General features: G+C 40.9%; 2 protein-coding genes across 2 annotated transcripts in view; both read right to left on the bottom strand.

The window, feature by feature from the left end:
• LOC117504818 overlaps positions 1-19,412 on the bottom strand; it is a 3,434,143-nt gene that overhangs the window by 35,674 nt on the left and 3,379,057 nt on the right. The window lies entirely within an intron of this gene.
• The window catches only part of mta2 (metastasis associated 1 family, member 2), a 74,748-nt gene continuing 70,827 nt past the window's right edge, over positions 15,492-19,412 (bottom strand). The window contains 1 exon segment of the mRNA XM_034164586.1: positions 15,492-16,941. Within this exon segment, the coding sequence (XP_034020477.1) occupies positions 16,788-16,941 (154 nt within the window). The 3' untranslated portion in view covers positions 15,492-16,787.

Raw genomic sequence — 19,412 nt, 5'->3', positions numbered from 1 at the left:
AGCAGGAATCGTATAATACGTGTAAAATTGTAGCTGCCCCACTGCCTTGTACACCTGTTGCTACAACTATTTGCGTACACCAGTGGCTGAGAGCCCAGTCGATCCCTGTTGTGGCAGGTGTCAGTCAAATTCCAGGTGACACACACGAACATCCACACTGTTCGTTTGGCACTTAGAAAATGTGTGGCCATTCGCGGTGTTAGCACAAAAACAGTCAGCAGACAATCGCTTTCGAGCTGGCAGTGAAATTTGATATGAACAGAAGAAAAATTTGGGAAAATAAGGTTAGCCGTGTGGGATGGAAGCCAAGCTGTACTTGAATGTGTTGCTGTATGTGGTTAAATGATATTACAAAATGTTGAAAATTTTAAAGGTTCATTCAGCTGTTCAGTGCAGTTGGAACCAAAATGGTGCCATGTTCTGAGTTGATGCCACTCTCTCTATCTAGGCATATTAGTTTGCCCCCCCCCCCCCCCCCCCCCCCCCCCGCCACCCACCTGCAGGCAAGGCGCCTCTCATCTGATCACAGAGTGACACCTTGGTCTGTGCACTGAACGGATGGGGATGTAGCTGCCTGTCAACAGCTGTTGAGACATCTCTGGTCCTGGTTCTCACAAGTGCAGAACACGTACCATGTTTTGACAGACACGCATGTGTGTGCTGCTGTCCTCATGTGGAAATACACAAAAACATACAGTAGTGTTCAGAATAATAGTAGTGCTATGTGACTAAAAAGATTAAATCAGGTTTTGAGTATATTTCTTATTGTTACATGGGAAACAAGGTACCAATAGATTCAGTAGATTCTCACAAATCCAACAAGACCAAGCATTCATGATATGCACACTCTTAAGGCTATGAAATTGGGCTATTAATAAAAAAAGTAGAAAAGGGGGTGTTCACAATAATAGTAGTGTGGCATTCAGTCAGTGAGTTCGTCAATTTTGTGGAACAAACAGGTGTGAATCAGGTGTCCCCTATTTAAGGATGAAGCCAGCACCTGTTGAACATGCTTTTCTCTGTGAAAGCCTGAGGAAAATGGGACGTTCAAGACATTGTTCAGAAGAACAGTGTACTTTGATTAAAAAGTTGATTGCAGAGGGGAAAACTTATACGCAGGTGCAAAAAATTATAGGCTTTTCATCTGCAATGATCTCCAGTACTTTAAAATGGACAAAAAAAAAAACAGACGCGTGGAAGAAAACGGAAAACAACCATCAAAATGGATAGAAGAATAACCAGAATGGCAAAGGCTCACCCATTAATCAGCTCCAGGATGATCAAAGACAGTCTGGAGTTACCTGTAAGTGCTGTGACAGTTAGAAGACGCCTGTGTGAAGCTCATTTATTTGCAAGAGTCCCCCACAAAGTCCCTCTGTTAAATAAAAGACATGTGCAGAAGAGGTTACAATTTGCCAAAGAACACATCAACTGGCCTAAAGAGAAATGGAGGAATATTTTGTGGACTGATGAGAGTAAAATTGTTCTTTTTGGGTCCAAGGGCCGCAGACAGTTTGTGAGACGACCCCCAAATTCTGAATTCAAGCCACAGTTCACAGTGAAGACAGTGAAGCATGGTGGTGTAGCATCTTGATATGGGCATGTTTCTCCTACTATGGTGTTGGGCCTATATATCGCATACCAGGTATCATGGATCAGTTTGGATATGTCAAAATACTTGAAGAGGTCATGTTGCCTTATGCTGAAGAGGACATGCCCTTGAAATGGGTGTTTCAACAAGACAATGACCCCAAGCACACTAGCAAAATCTTGGTTCCAAACCAACAAAATTAATGCCTCGCAGATGTGAAGAAATCATGAAAAACTGTGGTTATACAACTAAATACTAGTTTAGTGATTCACAGGATTGCTAAAAAAGCAGTTTGAACATAATAGATTTGAGTTTGTAGCATCAACAGCAGATGCTACTATCCGGTTGTTAAGTGTGACGTAACGCATCATGTGATTTTCAACTTCCGGCTTCAAACAAAAAAAGGCGCGCTGTCATTAACATTGAGAACTGCACTGAGACGATCTGATCAGGCTGCACTTACACCGTTGCACACAGACAACAGCATTAACATCGCAACATAAAACTCTGTATACTGTGCCTAAAACTCTCCTGGATATATTAACTGTGTTTTTAGACGTTGTTACTGCATTTGTTTTATGTAAAAATGTCAGACGCTCAGGTTGTTTCTCCGTTATTTTCAATGGCAGTTGCTGTGAGCTGCGATCACTTCCTGTTCATGTCAATCAATCAATCAATTTTATTTATATAGCGCCAAATCACAACAAACAGTTGCCCCAAGGCGCTTTATATTGTAAGGCAAGGCCATACAATAATTACAGAAAAACCCCAACGGTCAAAACGACCCCCTGTGAGCAAGGGGGGTCATGTCGTTCAGGAGAAAGTGAAGTTTGCACTTTAACGTCCTGTTTATTGTAATAAGTAATTTTTTATTAACAAACAGACATGTATATTTTACCTGTGCATAATAAAATATGTAAAGTAAAAGAAAAAAGTTTTATTTGAGTGTTCTTGTTATGTGGGCCGCCCGAAGAGGAGGTACTGCTGGCCAACGCCAGAGGGCGCCCTGCCTGTAGTCAGGTTTCAGGCACCAGGGGGCGCAGTCACCACCCAGGAGCCAGGACTACCAGCTGTCAGTAATCATCATCACTGCACCATAAAAGCCTGGAGGAGACACCACATCTCTGCCGAGATATCAGTTTACCACTCAGGTTTCTGTGCCGAACGCACATACCTTGTTTGTTCTGAACTTTTTGCAGGAGTACCTGGAACTCTACTTACAGCTGGAGCTGGGTTTGTGGAAGGTGGGGGAGTGACGATCTTCACTCCTCATTCCACTTACGTTAAGTAGTAGTTCAGGCTCTGCCGTTAACTGGTTCCAGAGTTGGAGGTGGAGGTGTTCCCTCCAAGTGGATAAACGTGAGTTGCTGACTGCTTACTGGGTGTCCACACACCCACCATTAACCTGTTTTTTTTCCTGCCAGCAGTACCGGATCTGACAGCTGAAGTAGAGGCCACCTGGGGACTCGGGACTTGGTGGCTTCGGTGTACTGCAGGTCTTCGTTGGCGGTGGAACCTTGTGGGCCCCGGCTCTTCTCTGGATAGGCGTCTCCTACCCTCGGGCCTGCCCACACGTCACCTGTTGTATTTTGTAATTGACTGTCTAAAAGCTGTATTCGACCTGTTGTGCACATTTGCCACAATAAATTGTATTTATTGGACTATCTATTGACCGTTCATTTGCGCCCCCTGTTGTGGGTCCGTGTCATTACACTTCCCCAACAGTTCTGACCATAGAACTAGACAAATGCGGTTAACGGAGGTGGAGGCAGAGAAGGGAGGGAGGGAGGTTTGCGCACAATATAAACACAAACTAAACTTAAACTGTAAATCCTTAAAGGATCAAACAGATATAACTTTAATTGTAAACTTGGAGGTCTTTGGACCCGGAAACAGATTTATCACGTGATGCGTGTTACGTCAGCGCTTATCAACCGGATTATTGTGAACACCCCCTTTTCTACTTTTTTTTACTAATAGCCCAATTTCATAGCCTTAAGAGTGTGCATATCATGAATGCTTGGTCTTGTTGGATTTGTGAGAATCTACTGGTACCTTGTTTCCCATGTAACAGTAAGAAATATACTCAAAACCTGGATTAATCTTTTTAATCACATAGCACTTGTTGTGTGGGCCGCCAGAAGAGGAGGTACTGCTGGCCCACCACCAGAGGGCGCCCTGCCTGAAGTGCGGGCTTCAGGCACGAGAGGGCGCTGCCGCCACGGACACAGCCGGGGGTGACAGCTGTCACTCATTATCTCATGACAGCTGTCACCCATCTACACTTCATCATACTACTCCATAAAACCCGGATGTCATCTCCACCTCATTGCCGAAATATCATCGACCTGTGAAGGTAATATTCTCAGCCTTTAAACTAACTGTGTCTTAGACTGAACTTGTTTTACAGCTGTTTTCCTGCGGAGTGCCTTATCTGGGAGATTGGCGTAATCAGCGACGGCTTCGCTTCACACCCCAGCCAGATAAGTGTTTGAGACAGGAGCTGCACGAGTGTGTGTGAGAGGTGGAGGTGGAATCTCCACCATTGTTGTTACTGGGTGTGCACACACCCACATCTTATTGTTTCTGCTCCTCGCCAGCAGTACCAGATCTGACATTCGGAGACGGTGGCCACCTGGGGACTTGGGATTTGGCGGCTCCAGTATTCTCTGGGTTCGGTGGCGGAGGAAATCATGTGGTTCCGGTTCTTCTCAGGACAGACGTCTTCTATCCTCGAGCCTGCCCACACGTCACCTTTGTGGATTGACTGTTTGCAAAATTCTGTATTCCTCTGTATTGTGGTTGTGCTCATTCACAACAGTAAAGTGTTCATATTCGACTCTTTCATTGTCCGTTCATTTACGCCCCCTGTTGTGGGTCCGTGTCACTACACTTTCCCAACAGCACTACTATTATTCTGAACACTACTGTATAGCGCTTTTGTCACGGGCTGTAGAAACAGACAGTCAGGTCATGTGAACATGCAGTAGGCGATCTGAATGTCACGTCTGTCTGACAAGGACACGTGTGATGGGCCGGACACATGCGCAGGTCTGGCCCGACGCATGTCCTGTGAAGCAGTGCAGAACTATATGACAAGACAACAGTGCAACAAATACGCCACTTTCAGTCATATATCAGCAGAAATACACTGTAACAAAGGCCGTTTGGTCAGTTATCATGGCGCTTTTTTCTTTTTTTAATAAATACGTTTATCTTCATGTTGATTTTAGCCATTTCATGCTCCCGTTATAAGACAGTGATTGTAGCGCAGTGGTAAAGTTTCTGTCTGGTAATCAGAAATTTTGTGAATTGCAGGTTTGAATCCTGTGAGTGGCATTTATTTTTTAATTAATCAGGGATATTTAACCACAGGGTTCTGTATTGCATCCCCTTTTATTTATTATTTATATCAACCCAGTGATATTCACTAATTATACAGCTGGTTTTTGTGTTATTTTCTTCCACATCAGCGGTGCGATGTGGTGCATGCAGCTGTGGTGCATGCCACAGAGCACGTATACAACCCCTGGCAAAAATTATGGAATCACCAGCCTCGGAGGATGTTCATTCAGTTGTTTAATTTTGTAGAAAAAAAGCAGATCACCCACATGACACAAAACTAAAGTCAAAACAAAACAAAATGAGGAACGAATGGGAGGAAACTGGAGTCAACGTCTATGACTGAACTATAAGAAACCGCCTAAAGGAAATGGGATTTACATACAGAAAAGCTAAAGAAAAGCCATCATTAACACCTAAACAGAAAAAAACAAGGTTACAATGGGCTAAGGAAAAGCAATCGTGGACTGTGGATGACTGGATGAAAGTCATATTCAGTGATGAATCTCAAATCTGCATTGGGCAAGGTGATGATGCTGGAACTTTTGTTTGGTGCCATTCCAATGAGATTTATAAAGATGACTGCCTGAAGAGAACATGTAAATTTCCACAGTCATTGATGATATGGGGCTGCATGTCAGGTAAAGGCACTGGGGAGATGGCTGTCATTACATCATCAATAAATGCACAAGTTTATGTTGATATTTTGGACACTTTTCTTATTTCATCAATTGAAAGGATGTTTGGGGATGATGAAATCATTTTTCAAGATGATAATGCATCTTGCCATAGAGCAAAAACTGTGAAAACATTCCTTGCAAAAAGACACATAGGGTCAATGTCATGGCATAGGGTCAATGTCAATGAGCAGATCTGATTTGATGCAGGTTTTAATTTGGGGGATGGAAATTTACAGGGTGATTCCATAATTTATTCCTCAGAATTGAGTGATTCCATATTTTTTTCCCTCTGCTTGGTCTAAAAAAGTAACCGTTACTGACTGCCACAATCTTTTTTTCTTGATTTCTTATAGTGTTTCTTAAAGCCAGAAAGTTGCCATTTGAAATGACTTTAGTTTTGTGTCATGTCTGTGATCTGCTTTTTCCACAAAATTAAACAACTGAATGAACATCCTCTGAGGCCGGTGATTCCATAATTTTTGCCAGGGGTTGTACATTCCAGTGTTTGTGTATGTGCAGCGGCAGAGGAAGGTGACAGCTGTGGTTCAAGCAGAAACACTGCCGTTGTGCTACCGTTGGTTCCCATTTAGACACAAGTTCAGTCCATCCACTGCCCTTTCACTTCCTCCTCTCTATCAAGTCACGAGTGTCTCATAACATCAGTACGAGACTCAAGTTGTACAACCCCTGGCAAAAATTATGGAATCACCGGCCTCAGAGGATGTTCATTCAGTTGTTTAATTTTGTAGAAAAAAAGCAGATCACAGACATGACACAAAACTAAAGTCATTTCAAATAGCAACTTTCTGGCTTTAAGAAACACTATAAGAAATCAAGAAAAAAAGATTGTGGCAGTCAGTAACGGTTACTTTTTTAGACCAAGCAGAGGAAAAAAATATGGAATCACTCAATTCTGAGGAAAAAATTATGGAATCACTCTGTAAATTTTCATCCCCAAAACTAACACCTGCATCCTATCAGATCTGCTCGTTAGTCTGCATCTAAAAAGGAATGAACACACCTTGGAGAGCTGTTGCACCAAGTGGACTGACATGAATCATGGCTCCAACACGAGAGATGTCAATTGAAACAAAGGAGAGGATTATCAAACTCTTAAAAGAGAGTAAATCATCATGCAATGTTGCAAAAGATGTTGGTTGTTCACAGTCAGCTGTGTCTAAACTCTGGACCAAATACAAACAACATGGAAAGGTTGTTAAAGGCAAACATACTGGTAGACCAAGGAAGACATCAAAGCGTCAAGACAGAAAACTTAAAACAATATGTCTCAAAAATCAAAAAATGCACAACAAAACAAATGAGGAACGAATGGGAGGAAACTGGAGTCAACATCTGTGACCGAACTGTAAGAAACCGCCTAAAGGAAATGGGATTTACATACAGAAAAGCTAAATGAAAGCCATCATTAACACCTAAACAGAAAAAAAAAACAAGGTTACATTGGGCTAAGGAAAAGCATTCGTGGACTGTGGATGACTGGATGAAAGTCATATTCAGTGATGAATCTCGAATCTGCATTGGACAAGGTGATGATGCTGGAACTTTTGTTTGGTGCCGTTCCAATGAGATTTATAAAGATGACTGCCTGAAGAGAACATGTAAATTTCCACAGTCATTGATGATATGGGGCTGCATGTCAGGTAAAGGCACTGTGGAGATGGCTGTCATTACATCATCAATAAATGCACAAGTTTACGTTGATATTTTGGACAATTGAAAGGATGTTTGGGGATGTTTCAAGATGATAATGCATCTTGCCATAGAGCAAAAACTGCGAAAACATTCCTTGTAAAAAGACACATAGGGTCAATGTCAATGAGCAGATCTGATTTGATGCAGGTGTTAGTTTTGGGGATGAAAATTTACAGGGTGATCCCATAATTTTTTCCTCAGAATTGAGTGGTTGTAGAATTCTCCCTGCTATGGAGGCTAAAACTCTCTCACCTTAATCAGACATCTTGGTTGAATGAAATAACCAGGATCCTGCACTTGTTATCAGGGTAACACAAAATGGGGGTGTGTCATTGGTGGGGCCGAGAAGTGGGGGCTCCTGATTGGATGAAATGTCTTTTTTTTTTTTGTATCACCCTGTTTTAAATTTGTATCACCCTGATTTTAATGCCACAGTTTCCATGGCAGTAAAATGGATAGGAAAAGTGTATGATTTATCAGCCCTATTTTTTTTTCTTGTATTTCATGAAGGCTGGCATAGGGCAGATTTTTTGTTGTAATATGTGATAAGGCAAGTTACGTCAGTATCTTATGTTGACCTCCGTTAGAAAACAGTTGCTAATATGTCGTTCAGTGTCGTTCAACGGAGGTCGAGGGAGGGTGATGATGAGCATTTATTGGTTTAGTTTAGCAGGTTAATCAGTCACCTTGAAATTTTGAAATTAAACCAACTGTGCAGACTGGGTGGAGGAGCACGGAACCTATTGAAACTATAGTAACAAAACTGCTACAGAAAAAAAAAACAATTTGTCAAATTTTCTTGATTGCAAATATGAAATTTGTAGCTGCTGACCCGGTTTTTGAGCATATGGAAATTTGCACAATTTCTCCTTTTTTTAAATGTTGTTTTTCTAACACAGACTGTCGACATTGTACAGAGGGACTGGAGTGAATATGGAGCCAAGAGGAGGAGGGCACAGGCAGCAGAATGTGCATGATACACTTTATTCTGTGGTTCTGAAAAGTCTTTGTCAAGTTGATGCATTTATGATACATCAATATGTTTCATAAATCATTGTGCATTTTATGATTAACTTGTGTTCGTTGTGTGCACTAAACTGCCTTTATCCCACATGAGCTCCTCACATGCAGCGCATATGGAAATATGCCAACACCTACAATGTTAATATCAGCTGGTACATGCCATTTAGACCCTATATCGCTGTGCATGGTGATTAACTGTGCGTTCGTTTCTCAGGATTTTCTGAGGCCAAAGAAGAACTTATTCCTGCTTGTTTTTTGAATTGTTGTTTATATGCTGTTTTCATTAGCATTTCTGTAGACAGGCTCTCTCTTGGTAATACAGTGGAATCAAACTACAAAACCTCAGCCCTTAGGAGCAGGTTAAGGCTGGTTTTCCTACAACAGAAGTTGCAAAACTTTCCCACGTCTTGACTCTCAGCAGCACAGGCATGTGAAGTGTTGTGAGGTTTCACTTCCTTTACTTTACCACTTCCTCACTTAATAGTGATGTGAGGTTAATAGTCACTGTGTCATTGGTGGGGCCGAGAAGTGGGGGCTCCTGATTGGATGAAATGTCTTTTTTTTTTGTATCACCCTGATTTTAATGCCAAATTTTAAATGACTATTATTATTTTAATAATAGCCAGTCACGGCTGATTCCTTATCAGCAGTGACTATTATTCTTTATCAGACATAGCTATTATTATCAAACTGAGAGGGGGCTCTTGTGTTTCTCCAATTAGGTCCAATCCCAAATGCCACCCTTGCCCTGACCCTCGACAGACTTATATGACAACTGGAAAGAGGCCAGCTGGACGGGGTCTAACAGCCACGATAACATAATAATACAGATAAATCCTCTGACACGAGGTGGACTGACAATGGATCTGTGATTACATGATCATTCTGGACGTTACACCGTGATCACAGGCGCTGCAAGTTAGCGTGTCTCCATAATGCATTGATGTGATCTGCAGTTGTCTTCATTGTTCAGATCCACCGGGTCTAAGGGCCCCGTCACACATAGCAAGAATGTGCAGGAACCAGACCGACTGTGGGCAGATCCCGTCCAGATTACCACGTCCACACCTGCACAATCGCATCCAAAGTGCATTTAGACAACAGATAGGTGACACAGACTGCTGTCAGGCGCTGAAGACTGCCCGATGTCCAAACGTGGGCAGAGTGGGAGGCAAAGCTGTGTCATCTTTGCACAGTCCCAGTGCAAACAAATTCAACTGATAACCAAAAATTCCAATAAAATGACGCTGTATGTGCTTGCAAACATATGGCTGGCATTTGCAACCTTTGACGCTGGCAAATTCTTTTAAGGAAATCCAGCAGTTCTAAAATAAAGGCCAGCAAAGGTGCACATGGTAACAAGGATCTCATATATCCCTTAAACCCCCCCCCCCCCCCCCCCCAGAAACATTATGAGAGGATGAGAAAGTGGAATATCTAAACTTGCAAGTTAAACTTGAACAGTTCTGTCAAAAAGCAGAAGTTGCATTTATTACATCAAGAGCATGACGGCTTAAAGACGGGAAATAAAAAAAATACACACTACTCTTTAAATCTAGATGAACATCATTTCATTAATAACTAAATGTCAGTGGTGTTATTACTAAGGACTTTGACATAATTTCCACTTATTGTAGTAACTTTGCAAGAATCTATACAAATCTATGTGGACACTGGCTATCTTTTTAAACTATCAGCTAAATCTATAAATGAGGATGAAATGGAATTAGGTGATAAACGTGTTACTCTTGAAGAGATCAAGTATAATAAATCATCAGGTACTAATGATTTGACATAAGAATTTTATAAATCTTTCACTAATGAGTTGGCAACTTTTTTTTAACAATTACCTAAAAGACTGAACAAGATTTTAAGATTTCATTGTTGCTGAAACACAGTCCGGTTTTATGACAAAGATGCATATTACAAATAATGTCAGACTATTACTCAGATTTTAATTTAACCTTATTTAACCAGGTTAGGGTTTAATTAAGGGAGACCTAAACAATTTTTTAAGTTTCCAATTCACCTAATCTGTATGTCTTTAAATGTGGGAGGAAACCAGAGCAAACCCACATGGACAACATGCAAACTCCACACAGAAAGGCCATGACCTTCGATGCCATGACCTTCTTGCTGTGAGGCAACGGTGAGAACCACTAAGTCACCGTGCTGCCAAATTTAATAGAAGAAACAATCTACAGACCAACATTTAACACTTAATGACATCATTCACAACAAAAAGCAATATTTACCTGATCACCAGTGACAAAAACAAGAGACAAAGACACAGACGGCAGCCCAAAGGAGAAAGTGAAAGCATTCAAACCACCTCTAGTTATTGAACACAGAAATGGGAAATGACGTCCGTCATTGCAGTGCAGCCAACTGCACAACAGAACAAGAGCACAAACCTCCACCAATTCCAATTCCAAAGTTTTACCTCGGAAAAAACTTTCAAAGTCAAAGGCCTATTAGAAGTGACTTTTCATAAACTAAATATGAAATGATCGAATGTGTGGAGAATGTAATTAACTCATGCACTTGAATCAAATTTTTTTGTGATGTCAGGTTTTTGTTTTTAGAACTTTTTCAGATTCACAATTTTTTGTTCTCTCAGATAACTTTGGTTAAAATTTGTTATATTTGATATGCACAATTTGTCATGGTTTTTTGGCACTTGGCTTCCAACTGATACTTGGAAGATAAACAAACAACCATAAAATTGGAACCTCCACCCAACTTTGGTGGTGTAGGTAAATCCATACCAGAAGAATGAGAGTGATTGAGGCACTTTTTATTGATATAATGCAAAATGTACACCAAATGGGCTTTTCAATATTAAATTCAAATGTCCACAAAATCCACAGTCCAAATCAGATTTAGATCAAACTTTGTCAGGTGACAGTGCCAGTCTGTGCCTCATTTTCAAATATGAGAGTGATTGGGGCATGTCTGTTAAAGATGGAATGTAAAATATACATTAAATGTGGTTTTCAATGTTAAATTTAAATGGCCACAAAATCTGTAGTGTGGATCAGTTGCATCAAACTTTGTCAGTCAATAAAGGACACCATCTTACATAATACTCCCAAATATGAAAAAAAACAAACCTTTTTGAGTTAATTTTTAAAAATTCATATATGTTAAAGATAGGGATTTTTCCAATTTTCCAAGATTTTTACTGTATCTTTTGATCTGTGACCATCCATCCATTTTCTTCCGCTTTATCCGGAGTTGGGTCGCGGAGGCAGCAGCCCAAGCAAAGCCGCCCAGACCTCCCGATCCATACACACCTCCTCCAGCTCCTCCGGGGGAACCCCAAGGCGTTCCCAAGCCAGAGATGTAGTCACCTTGAAAATTTAATCACATCTTACCTATCAGAATATGAATCTTCAGTAAAAATTTCATAACTATATATGAAAAATTGTGGGCTCTAGGCTGTTCATAAAACGTCCTCCAACTTAAAATCCCACCACAACCTTTCTAATCACCAACCCCCCTCAAAAAAAAAAAAGAAAAAAGTTTTGGATGGTCTCTGTAAGTTTATAAAAATGTGGACATATAGTGAAGTGGTGACAGGAGCTAAGACCCAAACTTTTCTGTTCCTGAGTGACTCAGATTTTTTTTCACCCCACAATTCATAAATGATTCTAGTTCAGGTGGATTTCTGAGGAAAAACAATGATTGTTGTGAGCTCAATTTTGTTTCATCCTTATTTCAGCAGTTTTGGTTTCTCCTTGGATCATTTACTGTCACTTTACAAACTGATTAGAGCTCATATCAAACTTTTTTTAATTATTTAAACAGACATTTGAATGTTAATGTTGGGGGGCTACAGACCAATCCTTGAGCCATCTATGAGTGACAGGGTCGGTCATAGGTGGCTCTAGGATTAGACCGCATTCATCAGTTTTCAGCTCAAATATGCTGTGATAAACAGCTAAAAGAAAAAATGGTTAGTGTCCAAATAATTAGACTAATCACAAGATATTCCTTCACAAATACTGGAACATTCCATACGCTATCCCTCCATTAAAATCCGCAACATTTTGACAAGTTTGAGCAGGACCTTTAGCCTTTGTCTGTTGCTCATAATAGAAAAAATGAAGCAAATCTGACAGATCATGCATCGCTGCATCCTTCACTGTACATACACACACGTTACTGTGAAAAACATTGGATGGAAACAAATCGACACCTTAATTGCAGGTACAGCAGCTTTTTCTGGATCAATTTGTCCCTCTATGAGCTCCACTTCTTTATAGAATAAAAAAACCTTCAATGTTACGGTACGTGCAATTTTCCTCCATGAATTGCAGGCCACGGACCAAGAAGAATGGTCCAAAATACCTTCAACCAGAATCCAGACTATAGGAAGCGTTTAGAGGCTGTTATTTCTGCAAAAGGAGGATCTACTAAATATTGATGTATTTTTTTCTATTGGGGTGCAAATTTATGCACCTGCCTAATTTAGATTAATTAATTATTGCACACTTTCTGTAAATCCTATAAACTTCACTAATCAAATATCACTGTTTGTCTGCTATATGATATAATTAACTGAAATTTCTGATCCAGACAACCAATGATTTATAAAGGAAAATCACAGAAATTATCAGGGGTCAGCATACAACTGTATCAATCTGCCCCCCCCCACACACACACACACACAAATAAAATAAAAATTCCACAGGATTCCAGGACTAAACGTTAAAAGTACATCTGTTCATATTATGTTACTAAATCAAAAATCATTTGTGTGCATCCATGTGAAACCACACCATTGCTCTGGCTTTGACTTGATGTCATAAAAGAGGAAGTGAACACCCATTATACAATGTTTGAAGCTTCAGGTAAAGAACTCCTTTAATCACCTGAAATTTGAAGTTCACATAAATAAAACCAGATCTGACTACAAAGGAGAAAAAACCCTTTATTTCTTATCAAGAAACATTAAGAGATACATAGACGTCAGAATAAAAAACACTTAAGAAAAGTTTCATTGTGTCCATCATACAAAAAATTTGTAGCCCCACCCCCTTCAGAACTCAAACCCACCCCCTGTGGAAGAGAGCTTCACATGTACAGCAGCCTGTTTGAAACTCCTCCACAACATGGAGCAGAATTACACACAAAACAAAATGTTCCAATATTACAGGTTTGTATTTTCTACAAACTGTTTTTTTCCCGAGAAATATTACAAAGCCCACATTGGGACTGAACCTGGTTCATAATCCAACGTTAGCATGTCACTGAGTCACATAGAGATTATAATTCTTGTCCAATTAGGACTCATGACGCTGCAAACAAAATAAAAATCAATCATGAAAACAAAAGGTTTCTTTTTGCATGATTCTGTTCTGCATAATCAAATGCATTTTAATATGAATAAAACAAATCAGTTTGGAGTATGTGTGAACATTGAACTCAGTAACATGGGCGCAAACCTGCAGAGCTGCTGGAGCAACATTCCTGCTCCACGTCGTCTGAGGTGACAATGACAGACCACTGGGGAAGGTCAAACTAACAAAACGCATCAAACATGTGACAGCAAACTGTCAAACTGCACCGACTGCAACAGCAGCCGGAGGGTTAAAAAAAAAAAAAAAAAAAAAAGATTCTGACAGCAAAAACTTAGTTTATGACAATCACGGGCTCACGTTTTTAAAAGTTGCAGTAATACCTCCTTGCCACTAGGCAGTGCACCAACCTTGTACAGGACATTCTGAAACATTTTAGAGCTTCGATCTTTTCTCCCTCTCTCGGTATTGCTAACGGACACTGACAGTGAACACTGATCAGGTGTTTTAGTTGTGGGTGTTGCCTGACAAACTGACACTTCCGGGTCAAAGTTAATTCAATTTCAATTGTTTGCATTGCTTGCTCACAGGGGGTCGTTTTGACCGTTGGGGTTTTTCTGTAATTATTGTATGGCTTTGCCTTACAATATAAAGCGCCTTGGGGCAACTGTTTGTTGTGATTTGGCGCTATATAAATAAAATTGATTTGATTTGCAAGTGAAGTTTAGGAGTTATCGATACCTGAACACACTTTATGGTTCTGAACTGTGGCATTTTTTAGTCCAACCTGCTTTGCGCTGGTTCGATCTGTTCCATAATGGATTAGTGAAGTCTTGACTGACTTGACCTGCAGTCAGATGATTGGGGGTATCACCTTGGCCTTGTCCAGCTCTTGGGTCCTCAAAGTCTTCACCATGAGTCTCCTTACTAGACCATTCATTGGGCACAAAGTCACTGCAGTGGTCCCCAAAGACTCTCCAAATACCTACTGGGATTTAAACCAATGACTGACGTCTTGGATGTGAAGTCAGACGGCTGTGGTTGCTGAGAACAAGTAGCTGATCCTGGATACTGCAATCACTCTTTCCTGTCCAGAAAGACGAGATCTTTATTCCAGTCTACTATCATGACACCCGTCTACCAAAACAAAGCTAAAACTGCTTGTAACACCGGGTCAACAGCATTCACCATCAGCCTGAAGAACAACCCTGATTCCACAGATCCTTGGAGACTTTCCTGTCTTCACCTCTTTACAGCCTTTGTAATCTCACTGAGATTCAGGTGGTTCATAGCTGATTGCAGGATCTGCCACAAGAACCTGGGCACTGGAGGTGTCCAACATCCTGGCAGGAGGACCAGGCTTGTACAAATACTTAAAGTAGGAGGTACAACGGGATGGTCTTGCAGAGCCATCCATCACGGACAGTTGGGTGACACCTGGGTGGAAAGCGGGTCTCATCGGTCTTCCTGTGCACTTTCAAACCTTAGTGCTTTGTGATTGTTCAATATTTCTATCACGAGAGACTTCCCAGATATGAAGGAAGCACAGGCGAGATATGATGCAGAATTAAATAAACCTAGAAAAAGGTTGCTGGGTCCAAGTGCAGACTGAGTGAATAAAATGTTATGGATGGATTACACACAGAGATGATACAGATTTTCTTTGATTCTTTTTTTAAAAAAAAAGAAAACAAAAAGGGGGTGGGGGGCATCAGTTCTCACACCATGTGCCGGCTCTGTGCATCATACTGCTTGGTTTCTGCAATTTTTGCATCATTTCAGATTAATGTAATTATGAATAATCTGCAAAGAAGAGCAGAAATGTACACGATTTGTATATTTCATCTCAGAGGTGGAAAACACCTCGGGTTCCGCCTTCTTTCAGGTCAAACATCCACCAATCACGTCCCTGCACATGACCAGCAATATGCAATTACTGAAACCTAAAAGACTACACGTACGAATTAAATCTGAACCCTATAAACCAGACAGAAAATGCAAAAACACTTTGCATGGGAGAAGAAAAAAATCATTTCCAAATGTGATATCTTGTAGCACAATCTCAATCTAAAACACCGGTGCTTTCAACTCTTGCTTTTCCACCTCGGCCTTCACTGCATCATTTTGGCACCTGAAGATGAATAACAAATTTAAGTGTACAAATCCAAGCAACTGATTTAAATGTGATCCAAAGACAAATTCTAGAACTTCTGGCTAGTGAGGTGGACTCCTTAAGCAGAAGCAGAATAAACGCTTCCACGGTCGGTACCACTCTTGGTTCTTTTTTTGTGTCATGTTCTAATTGCCGGATTATTTCCACATTAGCGTTCCACACTCAGGTAAAGACTATTTGTTTGATAACATGATGCATATCGTGATCCTGTTCTGTTAGCGTGTTTTCTTTTTTTTCGCCATTACAGTGGACCCAGAGATGCTTCCACCAAGCTTATAGGGTTAATTTTACTCTTCCATCCCCATCTCCCACTTGCTACACAGGTGTCACTCCTGCACACAACCATAAATGACACAAAGGGTGCCATGGAGCAAAAACAGTGTGGCTCACTGTCGCTGTTTAAATCTTGATTTAAATTACACATTAAAAAAAGTTAGCAACGGGAGTTTCTGTGTAGGCTCTCAGTTGTCCAGGTGGTTTCCATAGTAGAGAAGCTTGAATCTTCGAGTGGACTCGACTGGACTGTCCTGATTTCTTCTCTACAAGAGTCAAGACAGAAGTTAGACCACCAGAGCAAGAATTTTAGCTGAGGAAGCTTCTGCGATTTGAAGCGAAACGTCCTCGCGTCAAGCAACCCAGTCCAGTCAAAGATTCAAGCTTCTCTACTTTAGCAACGGGAGCAGTGAAATAATGAGGAACGTGGGATAAAATACGCTGATGCCCAAGTGTTGATGTGAACATCTGCTTTACATGAAGTAGAGTCACTAAGTGCTTGTGTGTGTGGACACAGAGGACTAAAAGAAAATGACACTGAAAAGAGGGCAAAAGAAAAGACTACTGCTGTGGCGAACTGTGCGACCTGAGCACAGAATCTCTCCCAACTCAACCCAACCCTCCACGTCCTGTTTAAAAAGAAAAACAAAACAAAAAACCTTGCCCTCCTGGCGGCTACGCCGGACCCGTCAGTCCTCCAGAACAATTGGCTCACTGGTGCTGCAGGGCAGCAGGGGCACTGCCAGGGAGCGTGGAGGTGGTGGCAGCTTGATCCGGACCAGAAGATGAGGTTTCCTCGCTGCCCGGCGCATCTCTGACTGGGTCAGATGTTTCCTCAGAGCCCTGGTCGGAGAAGAGACCACCGAAAAAAAAAAAAAAAAAAAAAAAATAACGTCAGGGACTGTCAATGTGCAAACACGCCAGCAAACTGCAGTTACCCTGACATCCTTGTGGTCATTGTTCAAACCCGGTTAGAAGCAATTTTAAGACATCTGAGCCACAGAACATTAAAAAAAACCTGTTCAAACACCAAGGGTTTGGATCCACTTTGAATTCTGGTGCAAAACATCTGTGACGCCAAAGGCAACGTAGACCAACATCAAGTCTATGTGGTTCTACATCAGACAACTTCAAAGAATGAAGTACAACCCCAAATCAGATGACACTGGGAGGGATGAAAAATGCAACAATTACTTTGACTTCTGTTTAACTGCACACTATGAACCAAATATGTTTTTATCTGGTCAACTTCATTTCATTGGTTAATGGCGGTCAGATATGTCATAGTAATTTTGGGCTCTGAACTGTTCTTTTGCCAGGGTGGAATAATTGTACATCATATATCATTAATGATGAAAGAAAAAAAAAATTATTGAATTGGGTGCACAAGTTTTAATTTGTTTTGGATCCAAATCTAAATGACACCATATCAAAATGACAGAAACCGGCTCAAATATACACATACACTGATGTCAATCTTTTAATAAGTGGAGCTGAAGGTTCGACAATGTCTTAACATGACATGGTCAAGGCTTAACCTGAGGGATCACGAGGAGGAACGACAGCTAGAAGGAAAGAGAGCTGTAAAGTTTTTCCACAACTTGCTTGACGATGTCTATTCCCAACTGAGTCATTTGACAAAGAGTATTTCATTTCTTTGCTGTGTTTTTGTCGAGTATTGTCTCCACCAGCACAACAGCAACTACAAGGAGCAGGTCTTCACCTATAGTGAATGGTTTCTGGGCTTTAGCAATGCTTAAAGACACCAGGAGGCACCAGGAGCATGTGTGGAGGCATCTTCCACCCATGCTCAGAACAATATGAAAGTCCAAGGAACTCAGTGAAGATTTAAGAAGGAGAATTGTAGACTGACATAAGTTGGGAAGGTCTCTTGGGGCCATTTCTGAACAACTGCAGATTCCACGATCATCAATTCAAACAATTACACTATGTAACAATTTTTGTTCCTGGCTTCTAAGTGTTATATTTCAACTGCTTATGTCTAAAGTCTATGGAAAAATGACTACATTCAGCACAAACTTTGATTTTATTTATTTAAATTTTTTTTAACGTTCTAGAAAGTTCTAAAAGTTTCTTGAAATTTCTAGATAATTCTGGAAACTTCTAGAAAATTCTGGACAGTTCTAGCAGTTAAAGAATATTCTAGAAGACTACTCAATAGTAGTGAAGGCAAATCGAGAATATTCTTGAAAACAGACAAATTTCAAAATATCATTGTCCTGATCACAGAAGCAAAGTTTCTGTGGAATAACAGCTATTTTCTATTTATTTAAGGCATAACAGGTTAGGAAAACACACTGTGTACACAGGAACAAAACAAAAATAAAAATTTGTTACATAGTGTTATATGTAACTACAAATTAGTCAAATGTACCACCATTTTCCCCAGGTCTGGAAGAAGACCTAAACCGTCACCCTCAAATGAGAGGAAATTGGTTAGGATGTTCAGAACAACACAGGAACCACCTTGGTACAGGTCTGCCATGGACTGGAAAATGCTGGAACCCCAGTGTCACAGTGAGGCGAGGTTCACATCTCCACAGAGAGAGCATGCCCACCCAAGAAAGGAGGCACTGCTCCAAAATAGGCACCTTCAAGTTAGACTGAAACTTGAAGCTACCCACATGGACAAACCAAAAGCCTTCTCAAGTTATTTGTCCACAATGACAAGGTTTCTGTGTAGGCTCTCAGTTGTCCAGGTGGTTTCCATAGTAGAGAAGCTTGAATCTTTGACTGGACTGGGTTGCTTGACGTGAGGACGTTTCGCTTCAAATCACAGAAGCTTCCTCAGCTAAAATTCTTGCTCTGGTAGTCTGACTTCTGTCTTGACTCTTGTAGAGAAGAATAAACCAGAAGCCAACAAAAGCTGGAGTTTTTAACCTAACCAGACCCCTCCTACCGAGAGGCCGACTGCTATAGGCTAGTGACTAAACAATAGCTCTAATTAGCACCTATTGTGCTCTAGTTAGCACTCTCCTAATGATGGGATGGAAGCCTCTCCTGATGGCTCCCTTGATGACTCTCCTGATGACGTGAATGATTCAATACCATGAACAAAAGACTGAAATGCTTTGACCTGAGTACCCCATTGTAAACAGGGGTCAAAGCGTGTCCGAGACCCACCCCCCGGTTAAGGCTGGGTTTCAACTGTTTTACAAAGAATGCTTCCATGACACCTCTCTTAAACCATTTCTTCTCTCTTGCTAAGATTTTAACTTCCTTGTCCTCAAACGTGTGGTTAGTGTCTTTCAGGTGGAGATGAACTGCAGACTGAGGTCCACTGGTGACCTCTC

This window comes from Thalassophryne amazonica, chromosome 23, assembly GCF_902500255.1.
Source record: "Thalassophryne amazonica chromosome 23, fThaAma1.1, whole genome shotgun sequence".
Lineage (NCBI taxonomy): Eukaryota > Metazoa > Chordata > Actinopteri > Batrachoidiformes > Batrachoididae > Thalassophryne > Thalassophryne amazonica.
This window is presented reverse-complemented; position numbering and strand designations above follow the sequence as displayed.